Genomic DNA, 16611 nt, shown 5'->3' with positions numbered 1-16611 from the left:
TATATTTTGTGTTTTCAGAGGAATCTGTATTCTGACTTATTAACATTAAATAATCAAATTGATTGTTTGGTGCTTCAAATTGTTTAATGGGAACAAACTGATATCAGGTGTATTTATATTTTGTGTTCTTTCCCTTTTTTGCTTGCTTTAGTTTTTTTATGGCTATGTGATTGGGTTTTCAACCAATATATGAGTAAATTATATACAAGAGTTTGTTAACCTTTAAAGCTAAATTAATACAAATAATGCTCTAATTATAAAGACTATCAATTCAGTGACTTATGTTTGATGTTTTGCTCAGCAGATTTGGTCTTCACACAGTTATCCAGAACTGTGAACATACATAAAAACACAGAGGAACAAAGAGGTTGGTGTCCATTCTTGATTTTGATGATATACTGCTGAAGAACATTAAGGTAACAAAGTGTATGCTTTTATAGCTGTAGTTAAAAAATAAGCAGCAGTGAAATTACATCTAATTAACAATGCATCCAGCAAAGTAAAACCTAAGGATTGAAGGGCGATTCTGTGTGAAACTTTGTTTTTTGCAAGCTTATTTTAAGATGCATTTACTTTTTTATTTTTTAAAGGACACTTTGAGACCTCCAAAAGCACACCAAAACAAACAAACAATATAAGTTGTTTATATAATTGATACATTTGTGCAACATTAAAGCACAGTAACATAGTAACACCAGTATATTTTGACTTTGTAGGGACATTTTTAGGTCCCCACGAGGAAAACAGATTATAAATCATACAAAATGAAATGTTTTGAAAACCAAAAAAATGCCATTTTGTGGCTAGGGCTGGACAGTAATTCAATATATAAAAGAAAGCATTAATATAATATAAAAAAGAATGAATACATTCTACGATTGCTGAATACTTCACATTATTCAATAATAATTTAAATACTGGTTTCTGATTGGTTGGCAGGTAGCTATGCATGGAAACCTTTTAAAGCACAGGTAGTTCCAAGTTAATTACAATGTAAATTTTGACAAATCAAGCACAAACGAATGTCAATGTTTTGGAATGATTTAGATTGCATGGGGTGGAGAGTGACGCCACTGTTTATAAAACGTTTTGTTTTCATTATATTTAAGCAGCGGTCATAGTTACATGGTTTCTTTTTATATATTACTAATATGTGACTATCAAATGATTTTGCATTTTGAACAGCAAACTAATATGTATTTCTCCAGATCTGGTCCTGTGGGTCTGAGTATCAGTGAAGCCTACAGTGAAGCCCCTCCCACAACAACTGACCTATAAACACTGGTGAATATTCACATCATCCTACAAGAGAAGAACAAACTCCAGGTGCAGCAGCTGAAATCTGAAAACTGTTAAAGATGGAGTTTATTAAAGAGGAGATTAAAGACATGAGTGATCCAGAACCATCCAGAATAAAACATGAAGATACTGAGGAACAAATAGGTTTGTGTCCATTCATGATTCTCCATTGTTGACTGCTGAAACATTAATGTAACAAAGCTCCAGTTCACTTTATTTATTTTTTTATTCTAGACTGGATTGAAGTAAAACAGCAAAAGCTGAAAGAAGAGGAAACTACAGGAAAACAATCCAAACAGCTGCCCACCTGCTCACAGTGTGGAAAGAGATTTACTGCAAAATCAAGTCTCAGAAATCATCTGCTCATTCACTCTGGAGAAAAGCCATTTAGCTGTGATCAGTGTGGTAACAAGTTCATTTCATCATCAGATCTAAAAAAACACCAGAAAGTTCATTCAGATGAAAAGCCTTATGCGTGTTCTTTCTGTGGAAAGAGCTTTTCCAGGTTGTTTAACTGTAAACAGCATCAGAAAATACACAATGACGTGAAAGATCATGTGTGTTGTGAGTGTGGGAAGAGCTTTTTTAGAGCTGTCCATCTGAAACTGCACCAAAAAATTCACACTGGAGAAAAACCTTACAAGTGCTCATATTGTGACAAGAGTTTTATTCAGTCTGGAAACCTGAAAGCACATGAGCGAGTTCATACTGGAGAAAAACCGTACCACTGTACTCAATGTGGGAAGGGTTTCTCTCGGTTAGGGCCTCTAGTGAGTCATATTAAAAAGCATTGTTCTGTGTCAGAGTGAGCACATGTTTTCTACAGACTTAATATTTCAAGTAAATATTGTGAGATTGATTGTTCTGTCTATTCTTACGTTCATGTTTTTTGTCTATTCATTAAGACATGGACAAAGAAACACCCAAATAACCTGAAAAAAATTCCTAACAAAACTCAACAACCAGTCATTTTGTCAGTATATGAAACAATTCCCTCAATGAGTTTCTGGCCTTTTTATTACATAAGACATTTGTTTGATTTCCTCTATTCCTAAACTGCCAAAATGCATCAAGCATCTGTGTTTTTCTTCTGAATGAATGAAAAAATTAAATAAGTACTAAGGTCACAGGTTTGTACTGGATTCGTTTCTGTGTACACAAGATTAACATTTATGTTTATATCTGTGCATTGAGACATTGACAAAGAAACAACCAAATTAAACTGATTTATAAATGCATTATTTATATAAATGCAATATAAAAGTTGCATATGCTCTGTATAATGATGCAAATAAAATTATATTTTCTGACATCTCTGATTATGTAATTTTTATGGACATGTTAGTCCATTAGATAGAGTATGTTAGTAATGTTCAGTAATAGATTTTATTTGTGTTAATTCTGTAGTTTGTCTCAGTGTGTTGACACACAATGAAATGTGCTTAATGTGCCAATTTACAGAAGATCAGACATCATCATAATGAATGAGGAGAAAACAGGGAACTGTTGGCTTTTCAGCAGCTCATTTGATGATATTCCTGTTGTCAAGAGAGATTATTCAGTGTAAACTACGTGAAAATAATGTAAAATAGCCATGCACATAGAAGAAAAATCCTCATGAAACATGAAAACCCTACAGTCGTGGCCAAAAGTTTTGAGAATGACACAAATATTAGTTTTCACAAAGTTTGCTGCTAAACTGCTTTTAGATCTTTGTTTCAGTTGTTTCTGTGATGTACTGAAATATAATTACAGGCACTTCATACATTTCAAAGGCTTTTATCGACAATTACATGACATATATGCAAAGAGTCAGTATTTGCAGTGTTGGCCCTTCTTTTTCAGGACCTCTGCAATTCGACTGGGCATGCTCTCAATCAACTTCTGGGTCAAATCCTGACTGATAGCAACCCATTCTTTCATAATCACTTCTTGGAGTTTGTCAGAATTAGTGGGTTTTTGTTTGTCCACCCGCCTCTTGAGGATTGACCACAAGTTTTAAGATTTGGGGAGTTTCCAGGCCATGGACCCAAAATATCAAATATTTTGGTCCCTGAGCCACTTAGTTATCACTTTTGCCTTATGGCACGGTGCTCCATCGTGCTGGAAAATGCATTGTTCTTCACCAAACTGTTGTTGGTACCATTCTTTATTCATGGCTGTGTTTTTGGTCAAAAGTGTAAGTGAGCCCACTCCCTTGGATGAGAAGCAACCCCACACATGAATGGTCTCAGGATGCTTTACTGTTGGCATGACACAGGACTGATGGTAGCGCTCACCTTTTCTTCTCCAGACAAGCCTTTTTCCAGATGCCCCAAACAATCGGAAAGAGGCTTCATCGGAGAATATGACTTTGCCCCAGTCCTCAGCAGTCCATTCGCCATACTTTTAGCAGAAGATCAATCTGTCCCTGATGTTTTTTTGGAGAGAAGTGGCTTCTTTGCTGCCCTTCTTGACACCAGGCCATCTTCCAAAAGTCTTGGCCTCACTGTGCGTCAGATGCGCTCACACCTGCCTGCTGCCATTCCTGAGCAAGCTCTGCACTGGTGGCACTCCGACCCCGCAGCTGAATCCTCTTTAGGAGACGATCCTGGCGCTTGCTGGACTTTCTTGGACGCCCTGAAGCCTTCTTAACAATGCAGTGGAAAGTTTTTTTCGGGATTAAGTTAATTTTCATGGCAAAGAAGGACTATGCAATTCATCTGATCACTCTTCATAACATTCTGGAGTATATGCAAATTGCTATAATAAAAACTTAAGCAGCAACTTTTCCAATTTCCAATATTTATGTAATTCTCAAAACTTTTGGCCACGACTGTACATGTGTGTTTGTTACCAGGAGTTTCCAGCAGATGTCAGCAATAGACTAAAGCGTTTTCGAGTTTGCCACACAAATACAAAAGAGCAAAAACACGACGAGCAGAAGGGAGAATTAAAGAGAGAATGACCTTTTTTAATAGAAGTGTAATATTTTCATAGGATGCCGAATATTTCCACTTTGCATGTGAAAGATGTACCAGGTTTGCAGAGTTTGTCTTCATCCAGCTTTTCATGGCTCAACAGTTCACTTATAAAGGTTGGGATTATTTACATCAGAAACTCCAGATGTAGCAGCTGAAATCTGACACATACTGTGGTTAATGCTGATTTATTGAAGAGGAAATTGACGACATTTAATATCCTAGAATATATTTTGTGTTTCAGAGGAATATCTGTATATTGACTTATTAACATTAAATGCTTAAATTGATTGTTTGGTGTTCCAATGTTCAATGGGAACAAACGGGTATCAAATGCATTCATATTTTGTGTTCTTTCACTTTTTTGCTTGCTTTAGTTTTCGTCTTGCTATGTGATTGCGATGTGGGTTTTCAACCAATAAATGAATTAAATTATATACAAGAGTTTGATAAAACTAAATTAATACAAATACCGCTCTAATTATAAAAACTATCAATTCAGTGACTTATGTTTAATGTTTTGCTCAGCAGATTTGGCGAATGCATTTCACAGTTATCCAGAATCGTGAACATACATGAAGACACTGAGGAACAAAGAGGTTGGTGTCCCTTGTTGATTTCGATTATTAACTGCTGATGAATATTAAGGCAACAAAGTGTTTGATTTTATAGCTGTAGTTAAAATAAGGAGCAGTGAAATTGCATCTGATTAAAAATGTATCCAGCAAAGTAAACCAAAATTGAAGTACGATTTTTACAAAACTGTATTTTCTGCAAGCTTATTTTAAATTAAATTCACATCTATTTCTTTTAAAAAAGAACACTTGGACTTGCAAAAGCAGACCAAAAATAAAAAATAAAACAAATGATATAAGTTGTTTATTGATAAATTTCTGCACACCAAAGTGCTCGAGTTGCTGAAAAAGCCAAAAAAGAAGAGTGTGCAAAAACAAAAACATGTTGCTGGAGACAGGCTTATTGAAAATCGATTTAGTGTCCATAAACTATAGAAAAGTGTATACTAGAGAGGATAATTTGGCAAAAATTACATTATATTTTTACTCATGTACTTACTCTTTTTATTATAATGAATAAAATAGAGATACAACATGAATATTTAATAAATATGTCTAATATGAACTTGCAATCAAATAAATCGTTACATTTAACCTTGACAGTAGGGATCCCTTTATAGTTTAGTTCATAAAAATGTAGAAAAAAAAAAAGATCTCAAGCTTGTTATTTATTCCTCAATAATTCACACGGTTGGCAGCCCTGTTTAAAGTAAGTTAAAGTTTTCCTGAATAAAATTTACAAACTTCACTGTAGTTAATGTTAGATCTTTTGCTCAATGTGAATATTTTTGCTGAATGCCCTATATTTCTAGTCTGCATGTTTCCAGTTTACAAAGTGTTGTGGTTTATTATAAATTAGAGTGTAATATGTTGGCAGAGAGGTTTTTAACTGGTTTACACCTACAATGAAGCCCCTTCCACAACAACTCGCCTATAAATACACTAAAGATGGAGTTTATTAAAGAGGAGATTGAAGACATGAGTGATCCAGAACCATCCAGAATAAAACATGAAGATACCGCGGTACAAACAGGTTGGTGTCCATTTATGATTATTCATTACTAATGTAACAAAGCTCCAGTTTACTTGATTTTAACCACATACTTTGTTTATTTTAGATTGGATTGAAGTAAAACAGCAAAAAGTGAATCTGAATGAAGTGGAAGAGGAAGACTGTAAAATCAAAGATTCTGGAACAAAAGCCAAACAGCTGCACACCTGCTCACAGTGTGAAAAGAGTTTCAGACACACAGGAAACCTTAATTTGCACATGAGAATCCACTCTGGAGAGAAACCTTACACGTGCCCTCAGTGTGGAAAGAGTTTTACTGGATCATCAAATCTCCGTTATCATATGCTCTGTCACTCTGGAGAAAAGTCATTTAGCTGTGATCAGTGTGGTAAAAAGTTTATTTCATCAGCAAATCTAAAAGCACACCAGACAGTTCATTCAGATGAGAAGCCTTATGCGTGTTCTTTTTGTGGAAAGAGTTTTTCGCGACTGCGAAGTTTGAAACTGCATTTGAAAGCACATAATGAAGTGAGAGATCATGTGTGCTCTGAATGTGGGAAGAGCTTTACTTTACCTAGCGATCTGAAACTGCATCAGAGAATTCACACTGGAGAAAGACCTCACAAGTGCTCATATTGTGACAAGAGTTTCACTCAGTCTGGAAACTTGAAAGTACACGAGCGACTTCACACTGGAGAGAAGCCGTATCACTGTACTCAGTGTGGAGAGAGATTCAAAAATGCATCAGGTTTCAAAAATCATCTGCACATTCACTCTGGAGCAAAGCCATTTAGCTGTGATCAGTGTGTTAAAAAGTTCCTAACATCTTCAGATCTAAAAAAACACCTGACAATTCATTCGGATGAGAAGCCTCATGTGTGTTCGTACTGTGGAAGGAGTTTTTCCAGGCTGGACAATTGTAAAAAGCACCAGAAAACGCATAATGATTTGAAAGATCATGTGTGTTGTGAGTGTGGGAAGAGATTTGCTACAGCTGAATATCTGAAACGGCACCAAAGAATTCACACCGGAGAAAGACCTTACAAGTGCTCATATTGTGACATGAGGTTTCGTCACTCCCGAAACCTTAAAAGGCATGAGCGAGTTCATACTGGAGAGAAGCCGTATCCCTGTACTCAGTGTGGAAAGAGTTTCACTAAGTCATCAGCTCTAGTGAATCATATTAAAAAGCATTGTTTTGTGTCAGAGTGACCACATGTTTTTTTACAGATCCAATATTTCAAGTAAACAATGTTTTGCAGTGAAATGCCACAAGATTTGTCGGGATGCTTTTTCTGTGTTGATTGAGAACAGAGCACGAATTTCGAATAAGTATTTGGTTTTAGGATGTAATCTGACATTAATAGGCTGAAAGAAGTTATGTGGTTTTTATACAGGTATGTCCAAAAAAATTAGAATATCGAGGGAAAGTCCATTTATTTCAATAATTTGTTTCAAATAGTGAAACTTGTATGTTATATAAGTTCACTACACACATAGTAAAATATTTCAAGCCTTTATTTGTTTCAATTGTAATGATTATGGATTAAAGACAAAAAAAAAGAATCCAGTATTTCACAAAATTAGAATATTTCATGTGACCAATAAAAAAAGGATCTTAAACACATGTTGGCCTTCTGAAAAGTGTGTTAATGTACTGTATTATGTCTTCAGTACTTTGTTGGGCCTCCTTTTGCACTAATTCCAGCATCAAGGCGGCGTGGCATGGAGGCCATCAGCCTTTGACCCAGTTGAGGTGTTATGGTAGCCCAAGTTGCTTTGATATTGGCCTTCAGCTTGTCTGCGTTTCAGGGTTTCTGTTCCCTCATCTTCCTTTTGACAATGCCCCATAGATTTTCAATGGGGTTTAAGTCAGGCGAGTTTGCCGGCCAATCAAGTACAGTTATTCCATGGCTATTAAACCAGGTACTGGTAGTTTTGGCTTTGTGGGCAGGTGCCAAATCCTGCTGGAAAATAAAATCATCCAAAAAGCTTGTCGGCTGCAGGAAACATGAAGTGCTTTAAATTTTCCTGGTAGACAGCTGTGTTGACTGTGGACTTGATAAAACACGCACCCACACCAGCAGATGACATGCTCCCCAAACCATCACTGACTGTGGAAACTTCAAACTGGACTTTAAGCAGCTTGACTTTTGTGCCTCTCCAGTCTTCCTCCAGACTCTGGGACCTTGATTTCCAAATTAAATGCAAAATTTGCTTTCATCTGAAAACAGGACTTGGGACCACTGAGCAACAGACCAGTGCTTTTTCTCCTTAGCCCAGCACAGACGCTTCTGACGTTGTTTTGGTTCAGGAGTGCCGCCTTGATGCTGGAATTAGTGCAAAAGGAGGCCCAACAAAGTACTGAGGACATAATACAGTACATTAACACACTTTTCAGAAGGCCATCATGTGTTTAAGATCCTTTTTTTTATTGGTCACATGAAATATTCAAATTTTGTGAAATACTGGATTCGTTTTTTTATCTTTAATCCATAATCATTAAAATTTAAAAAAAAATAAAGGCTTGAAATATTTCACTTTGTGTGTAGTGAACTAATATAACATAAAATTTTCACATTTTGAAACAAATTATTCAAATAAATTGACTTTTCCCTCAATTTCTAATTTTTTGGCATACCTGTATGTGTGTGGATTATTCGTGTGTCTGTGTTTGACCAGGAATTTCCTCTGGGTGGCACGAATACACTGAAGAGTTGTCAAATTTGCCATAAAAATCCAAAAGAACAAATTGGGTTTAGGCTACACTCTTAAAAACAAAGGAGCTTCACGATGCCATAGAAGAAACTTTTTTGTCTAAAAGGTTCCATAAAGAACCTCTAACATCTGAAGAACCTTTCTGTTTCACAAAAGGCTCTTTGTGGTGAAAGAAGGTTCTTCAGAGTATAAAAAGGGTAAGAAAGAGGTGATTCTTTTAAGAACCTTTGACTAAATGTTTCTTTGTGGAACCAAAAATGGTTCTTCTATGGCAGGGACCATCAAATCTGGACCTTGAGATCCATTTTCCTGCAGAATTTAGCTCTTACCCTAATCAAACACACCTGAGCATGCTAATCAAGGTCTTCAGGATCATTAGAGAATAACAGGTAGGAACCATGTTCTATGGCATCGCTGTGAAGAAACTTTTAAAGCAACTTTAGTTTTAAGAGTGAAGAAGGGATACAGCTCTGGCTACTGGGCATGCGCACATCAATCTAACATTATTTTTATCTCCCTGTACAACAATAATTCTGTTTTTTTTTTTTATTATAGCAAGGGCTATGTTTAGGGTTGGGGTAGGTGTAGACGTTAACCAAACAATCTAATTGGTAGAAAAATTAATTTCATTGTTAGTTTCCGGTCTGAGCTGTATCCCTTCTAGCCACAACCAACAAAGTGTGCAGAAGAGAGAAGTGTGGGGAAAAAAAGTAATGAATATTTTATGGAGCTAAAAAGGCTGTTAACCACTATAATCGAAATGCAATTGTGGAATATTTTTTACTGAGTTCCTTATGTGTTTCTAGTTTACAGACTGTCCTTGTTTATTATAAATTAGAGTGTAATATGTCGACAGATTTTTTCAGACTCTGAGTGAGTCTGTGTGATAAAGATTTCATGACTCCATGTTTTTATAAACTGTTTATTTTCTAAAGCAAGAATTGATGTTTATTTTGCGTAAATGTGCATTGTTTCTGCTGTAATTTACTACAGAACTGAAAAGAGTCATTAATTTTGAACAGTGTTTACATTGTGTATTTGTGTAGTTAAAAGTTTTTTCTTTTGTAAAAGACCATTTTTTGGAAAAGAAATGCATATGAATATGTAGTCTGATTTTTGAGGAAAATATAAAGGGTCACTAACTTCTTTCATTGTTTTGATCTGTTTTACATTTTTACAGAACTGTATCATAAATTTGTCCTATGGTGTGACATAGCAAAAATTTAAAAATTAAAAAACTCTTAATAATATAGAAATAGCACAAGAGAGATTTATCTTTATTGTTAGACACTTCTTTTTGTATTAACTATTTATTGATTTACTCCATTTTAAATAACAACAATATTAATTATATTTCTTTTTACCTTGGACTAAGAAAATGCAATGTCACTTCAGCAATGCATGCCTAACAGTGGATCTCTTTGCATTTGACATTAATATGTGACCATCAAGTGCTTTATATTTTAAACAGCAAACTAATATATGTGGTTAATTCAAAATGATACAGTATAAATTCAGTAACTTGCATTTGATTTCTCCAGATCTGGTCGTGTGGGTCTCAGTATCAGACAGTGATCAGTGAAGCCCCTCCCACAACAATTGCCCTATAAATACTGGTGAATATTCACATCATCCTACAAGAGAAGAACAAACTCCAGGTGCAGCAGCTGAAATCTGTGACTGTTGAAGATGGAGTTTATTAAAGAGGAGATTGAAGCCCTGAGTGATCCAGAACCATCCAGAATAAATCATGAAGATACTGAGGAACAAACAGGTTGGTGTCCATTCATGATTCTTCATTTTTGACTGCTGAGAAACATTAATGTAGCAAAGCTCTGGTTCTTTTGATTTTAACCACATTATCTGTTCATTTTAGACTTGGCTGAAGTAAAACAGCAAAAAGTGAAGCTGAAAGAAGCGGATGAGGAAGACTGTAAAATAAAAAAATCAAGAAAAAAACCCAAACAGCTGCACATCTGCACACAGTGTGGAAAGAGTTGCAAGAAAAAAGAAGACCTTGATGTGCACATGAGAATCCACACTGGAGAGAAACCGTACACATGCCCTCAGTGTGGAAAGAGTTTTGCTGGTCTATCAAGTCTCAGTTATCATCTGCACACACACTCTGGAGAAAAGCCACTTAACTGTGATCAATGTGGGAAAAAGTTTATTTCATCATCAAGTCTAAAAACACATCTGACAGTTCATTCAGGTGAGAAACCTCATGCGTGTTCTCACTGTGGAAAGAGGTTTTCACGACTAGACACTTGTAAACAGCACCGGAAAACACACGATGAAGTGAGAGATCACATGTGCTTTGAGTGCGGGAAGACCTTTACTTCAGCTGCCGTTTTGACAAATCACCAAAGAATTCACACTGGAGAAAGACCTTACAAGTGCTCATATTGTGACAAGAGTTTCCCTCGTTTTGAAAACCTGAAAAGGCATGAAGGACTTCATACTGGAGAGAAGCCGTACCACTGTACTCAATGTGGAAAGAGTTTCGTAGATGCATCAGTTCTCAAAAATCATCTGCTCATTCACTCTGGGGAAAAGCCATTTAGCTGTGATCAGTGTGGAAAAAGGTTTATATCATCATCATATCTAAAAAGTCACCTGAAAGCTCATTCAGATGAGAAGCCTTATGCGTGTTCTTTCTGTGGAAAGAGCTTTTCAAGAATGACTAACTGTACGCAGCATCAGAAAACACATGATGAAGTGAAAAATCATGTGTGTTGTGAGTGTGGGAAGAGGTTTACTACAGCTCCTCATCTGAAACGTCACCAAAAAATTCACACTGGAGTAAAACCTTACAAGTGCTCACATTGTGATAAGAGTTTCATTCGCTCTGAAGAACTGAAAATACATAATCGAGTTCATACTGGAGAGAAGCCGTAACACTGTACTCGGTGTGGAAAGAGCTTCAATCAGTCATCAGCTCTAGTGGTATTAAAAAGTAAATGCGCAGTTAGCTCAAATAAACTAGTTTTGCTTTGAAATGCCACAAAATTTGTGTTGATGAAGAACAGCAAAAGTAAAAAGTTTATCATTTTTTCAATGCATCCTCAGATTCTGACCTTTTTTTGTAACAAAACCTATTTTTTAAGATAGGTATTATATATTTCTCTGTATAATGATGCAAATAAAATACACTGAATCAATTTCACTGAAATCTTATGTGTAATTGTTTTTACTGATGTATTAGTCCACTGTAGTATTTTAGTCAGATATTTAATTCAGGAGTACATTTTATTTGTGTTGATCCTGTAGTTTGTCTCAGTCTGTTGACACACAATGAAATGTGCTTAATGTGCCAATTTACAGAAGATCTCAGACATCATCAGAATGAATGAGGAGAACACAGAGAACTATTGGCTTTTCAGCAGCTCATTGACTATTGGCACTGCCTTGTTATCAGATAACTAGAATGTAGAAGTCATGTTTTTAGTGTATTCATTTGTGTGTTCAAGCCAACCCAATGTATTGCAAGATGATGGCGCCCTTGCTCCAAAAGCTATAACAAAACATCTTTTGTTTCTTTACAATGGTTACATTAATAGTGTTTGCTATATAATTTTGAATTAAAGTGAAAATCATTTTACTAAATAATATAAACTCGACTGACTGCTTCACTTCCACTTTAAAAGCTACAAAAAACATGCCTGCTGTTTTACATTGAAAGACTCTTTGTTCACATGAATGTTGATCTGGGGCCTCATTTATAAAGACTTGCGTAGAAACCATCCTTGATTTTATCTAAGAACTTTTCTGATTTGATCGTAAGAGCAATTCAGAGAAAACGAACGTACCACGAAATCCATGCGTACGCCAGTCATTCGGTTATAAATCACAAATGATCGTGGAATTGTGTGCAGCTGAATGTTCCGCCGTCGAAACGCCCCTGCTTAATTAATTAACATATAAAATGAGCTCATTCCTAAAGCAAAAACTCTGTGACAATGGCAAGTAAATTAAAAATTATAGTGAGGCTGAACTATCTGCAATACCAGGCATTACCAGAAGGAAACGGTCGTACGCCAAACTGGAATCTGACGTGGAGATAAGTACTTTTCCACGTCAAAGACGGTTTTTATAAATCTGTACTTTGACGTGGATTTGATCGTACGAACACTCTAAGATCAAATCAGTGCGTAAGAAAGTTTTATAAATGAGGCCCCTGGTTTCTTCTTCTTTATGGTGCCTAAAGTAGTGTTTTTTATTCAGCATGTCTGCTGTTGTTGTTCAGACCAATTATATTTTATATATAACATGTTTAATTATGTATTAGGCTAAAATGAGGTTTATCATTTTAAACACTCTAATGCCATAGAAGAACCTTTTTGTCTGCATGGTTCCATAAAGAACCTTTCTGTTTCACAAAAGGTTCTTTGTGGCGAAAGAAGGTTCTTCAGATTATAAAAAGAGGTGGTTCTTTGAAGAACCTTTGACTGAATGGTTCTTCGTGGAGCAAAAAATGGTTCTTCTATGGCATCACTGTGAAGAGCCTTTTAAACACCTTTATTTTTAAGAGTGTAGAACTTCTTGTTTTTGTCTAAGCTTGTATTAATTGAACTGTGAAATTGTTTACATCAGAGTTTTTATGTACAGGATGTTACCATAGTCATTGGTTTTGTTTCAAAACTACGTTAATACTTCTATTTTATAATATCTGAATTGTTCATAAACAGTTTCACAATTTCTAAAAGAATTTAAAGAGTAGGCCTATTGTTGCCCTTTATTTAGCCTGTACATATTGTACATTTAATGGATTTCTGTCATCTGTGTTAGATTTCTGATTAGATATTAATTGAATAATATAACATGTGCCTTGTTTAATTTTTTAAAAACCTATGGGTTACATAAAAATTATGCATAAAAAAAAGCCAATAGTTCCCTGTTTTCACCTCATTCATTATGATGATGTCTGGGATCTTCTGTAAATTGGCACATTAAGCACATTTCATTGTGACAACAGACTGAGACAAACTATAAGATCAGCACTTTATGAGATAATCACCTATTGATGTGTGTTTTAAACATTTTACCCAAAAGTACTACAACAACTAAATATTAAATGTCATGGATGAATATGTACTAAGTATATTTTATAGAGAATTTTCACCGTTGGAGCCAACTTGCATGGTAAAAAATACTTGAGAAAGATTGCAGCATAATTATTTTATATTTGCACAGAGATTTGGAGGTCAGTTAAAATCGCTTGAGTTTAACAGTAGTTGACACTTGGGAAAAATGACTTTGTATTATTTTTTCTGTAGCCATTGTTTCACCCAAATTGGCTCCAAATCTCAGATGAATTGTCATTTTGACAAAATAGTGGATTTTTTTCTTTCTTCAGAAAACAATATGTACAAAATCAGAAATGCAAGTTCTGTAATTTTGTGAAAATGAGTTGCTTTGACACAAAATAATCATATACTAAAGTCACAGGTTTGTACTGGATTTGTTTCAGTGTTGTGTAAGCCAGTGTTTTTCAAACCTGTCCTGGAGTCACCCTTCATTTAACACAACTGAATCAAATTATCAGCTCATTAGTAGAAACTGCAAGACCTGATTTGTGAATGAGACGACCAATGAAATCTTTAGAATCTGTGGTGGGCGGAGTTTGTGTTTTAACTGAGGAATATTCACATCATCCTACATTACAGGTACAAACTCCAGCTGCAGCAGCTGAAATCTGTGACATACTGTGATAAAGATGGAGTCTGTTAAAGACCATAATATGGTTAAGATGGAGTTTGTTAAAGAGGAGACTGATGACATGAGTTATCCAGAACCATCCAGAATAAAACAAGAAGATACCGAGGAACAAACAGGTTGGTGTCCATTCATGATTCTCTATTGTTGACTGCTGAGAAACATTAAATCTGCTAAATTGTCATCTAATTGATCATATCCACATTTTAATTTCATAAACAAGGATAGCAGAATTAATCTTTGGAGCATTAAATATGTGATCCTTGGAATCTGCTAATTAGCCAGGTTTACTGATTTTAACATCATTTGTGTATTTTAGACTGGATAGAAGTAAACCAGCAAAAACATGAGGTGAATAAAGTGGAAGAGGAACATTGTGAAATCAAACCTTCAAGTAAAAAATCCAAAGAGCTGCACATCTGCTCACAGTGTGGAAAGAGTTTCAGAGACAAAGGACACTTTGAAAGCCACATGAGAATCCACACTGGAGAGAAACCGTACACATGCTCTCAGTGTGGAAAGAGTTTTCCTGATGAAGCAAATTTCCGTAGACATCTGCTCTTTCACTCTGGAGAAAAGCCATTTAATTGTGATCAGTGTGATAAAAAGTTTATTTCATCAACACGCCTAAAACAACACCAGAAAGTTCATTCAGGTGAGAAGCCTTATTCGTGTTCTTACTGTGGACGGCGTTTTTTACGAATGGACACTTGTAAACAGCACCAGAAAACGCATGATGAAGTGAGAGATCATATGTGCTTTGAGTGTGGGAAGAGCTTTACTGCATCTAGTCAACTAAAACGGCATCAAAGAACTCATACTGGAGAAAAATCTTACAAATGTCCATATTGTGACAAAAGTTTCAGTCTGTCTGGAACCCTGAATAGGCACAAGCGACGTCATACTGGAGAGAAGCCGTACCACTGTACTCAGTGTGGAAAGAGTTTTGCTGATTCATCAAATTTCAGTTATCATCTGCTCGTTCACTCTGGAGAAAAGCCATTTAGCTGTGATCAGTGTGGTAGAAAGTTTATATCATCATCAAATCTAAAAAATCACCTGACAGTTCATTTAGACGAGAAGCCTCATGTGTGTTGTGAGTGTGGGAGGAGCTTTAATAGAGCAGACTGTTTGAAACGGCACCAAATGACTCACACTGGAGAAAAACCTTACAAGTGCTCCTATTGTGACAAGAGTTTCATTGAGACTGGAAGCCTGAAAATACATGAGCGAGTTCATACTGGAGAGAAGCCGTATCGCTGTACTCAGTGTGGAAAGAGTTTCACTCAGGCAAGAAGACTAGTGGCTCATTTTACAAAGCATTGTTCTGTGTCAGAGTGAGCAGATGTTTTCCACAGATTCAATATTTCAAATGTTGTGAGATTCAGATGCAATAAAAATGAGATTAGCTGAAATGATTTGTTTTGTAGTGAAATGTTTTGTTACAGAACAGCAAAAGTATTTAGTCACTTGACGTTTTATTTAATTTTTTTGAATGTCTGCTCATTAAGAGATTGACAAAGAAACACTCAAATAAAACCATTCACCTTTTTTTATTACACAAGACATTTTTCTAAAATATTTATTTATAAATGCAGTGTTATATCTGCAACATCAAAGTTGCATAGGCTTTGTACAATGATGCAAATAAAATTTCCATTTCTCTGACATCTCTGATTCTGTGTGTGTTTGTGTTACTATGAATCTAATCTTGGTTTACTCTGTCTGTGAAACCTTAACCTTGCATCTTAACCTTTTTAATGCCATTTAATGCCATTTTTCTACCTTTTTAAATGTACATCTTTTGTGCCAAAAAAATTGATTCATAAACGTTTATCAAAAATTTAAAATAAATTAATGATCAATCAGGAAATGTCAAATGAAATCATCGTTAACAATTTACCTTTGCATGGCACTTAAAGAAAAAAAAAATTCAGTAATATATTTTATTTGTGATGATAGTGGCTTAGCAGCTCATTTGATGATTGTCTTGCCATCAGGAGAGATTTTCAGTGTAAATAAACGTAAAATAATGTCAAATCATTGTGTCTATGTATGTATGTTACCAGGAGTTTCCAGCAGTACACTAAAGTGTTTTAGAGTTTGCCATACAAATACTAAAGAGCAAAAACACGACGAGCAGAAGAGAGAAGAGCAGAGTCGAGTGCTGAAATCTGGCACATACTATGATAAATATTGAGTTTGTTGAGAAACTACAAGTCGACGTCACTTCCCTGGTTTGAAAAAAGCACGTAAAAGTCCTCCTACTACATCTGTGTGCATGTCAACTTGTAGGAGGACTTTTACGTGCTTTTTTCAAACCAGGGAAGTG

At 35.5% G+C, this 16611-nt stretch overlaps 2 protein-coding genes and 1 pseudogene across 4 annotated transcripts in view; all 3 read left to right on the top strand.

Annotated features, from left to right (window-relative positions):
- Positions 1-2604, top strand: part of LOC141284649 (uncharacterized) — a 3321-nt gene extending 717 nt beyond the window's left edge. Inside the window, exons 2-4 of one of the 3 annotated variants that reach the window (XM_073817642.1) lie at positions 305-367; positions 1209-1443; positions 1534-2604. In XM_073817642.1, the coding sequence (XP_073673743.1) occupies positions 1359-1443; positions 1534-2108 (660 nt within the window). In that variant the 5' untranslated portion in view covers positions 305-367; positions 1209-1358 and the 3' untranslated portion in view covers positions 2109-2604. Of the gene's footprint in view, positions 1-304; positions 1444-1533 lie in introns of all 3 variants that reach the window. The other 2 variants (XM_073817641.1, XM_073817640.1) reach the window with 2 other exon arrangements.
- A 1612-nt stretch (positions 2605-4216) lies between these two features.
- Positions 4217-15620, top strand: LOC141285257 (uncharacterized). The gene is made up of 7 exons (XM_073818294.1): positions 4217-4375; positions 4791-4858; positions 5712-5867; positions 5953-7054; positions 10106-10115; positions 14281-14398; positions 14599-15620. Exons 3-7 carry the CDS (start codon positions 5783-5785, stop codon positions 15618-15620), a joined length of 2337 nt encoding a protein of 778 aa, XP_073674395.1. The 5' UTR covers positions 4217-4375; positions 4791-4858; positions 5712-5782.
- On the top strand, positions 8963-11730 carry LOC141284651 (uncharacterized; annotated as a pseudogene).
- Positions 15621-16611: the final 991 nt, after the last annotated feature.

The sequence above is a fragment of the Garra rufa genome, chromosome 14, assembly GCF_049309525.1.
Source record: "Garra rufa chromosome 14, GarRuf1.0, whole genome shotgun sequence".
NCBI classification, from domain to species: Eukaryota; Metazoa; Chordata; class Actinopteri; order Cypriniformes; family Cyprinidae; genus Garra; species Garra rufa.
This window is presented reverse-complemented; position numbering and strand designations above follow the sequence as displayed.

Bases quoted from the DNA above. Each gene is read 5' to 3' on its own strand.
- LOC141285257 (XM_073818294.1), top strand. From the start codon at position 5,783: ATGGAGTTTATTAAAGAGGAGATTGAAGACATGAGTGATCCAGAACCA. The intron at 5,868-5,952 runs GTTGGTGTCCAT...TGTTTATTTTAG, and splicing joins AGATACCGCGGTACAAACAG to ATTGGATTGAAGTAAAACAG. The intron at 14,399-14,598 runs GTTGGTGTCCAT...TGTGTATTTTAG, and splicing joins AGATACCGAGGAACAAACAG to ACTGGATAGAAGTAAACCAG.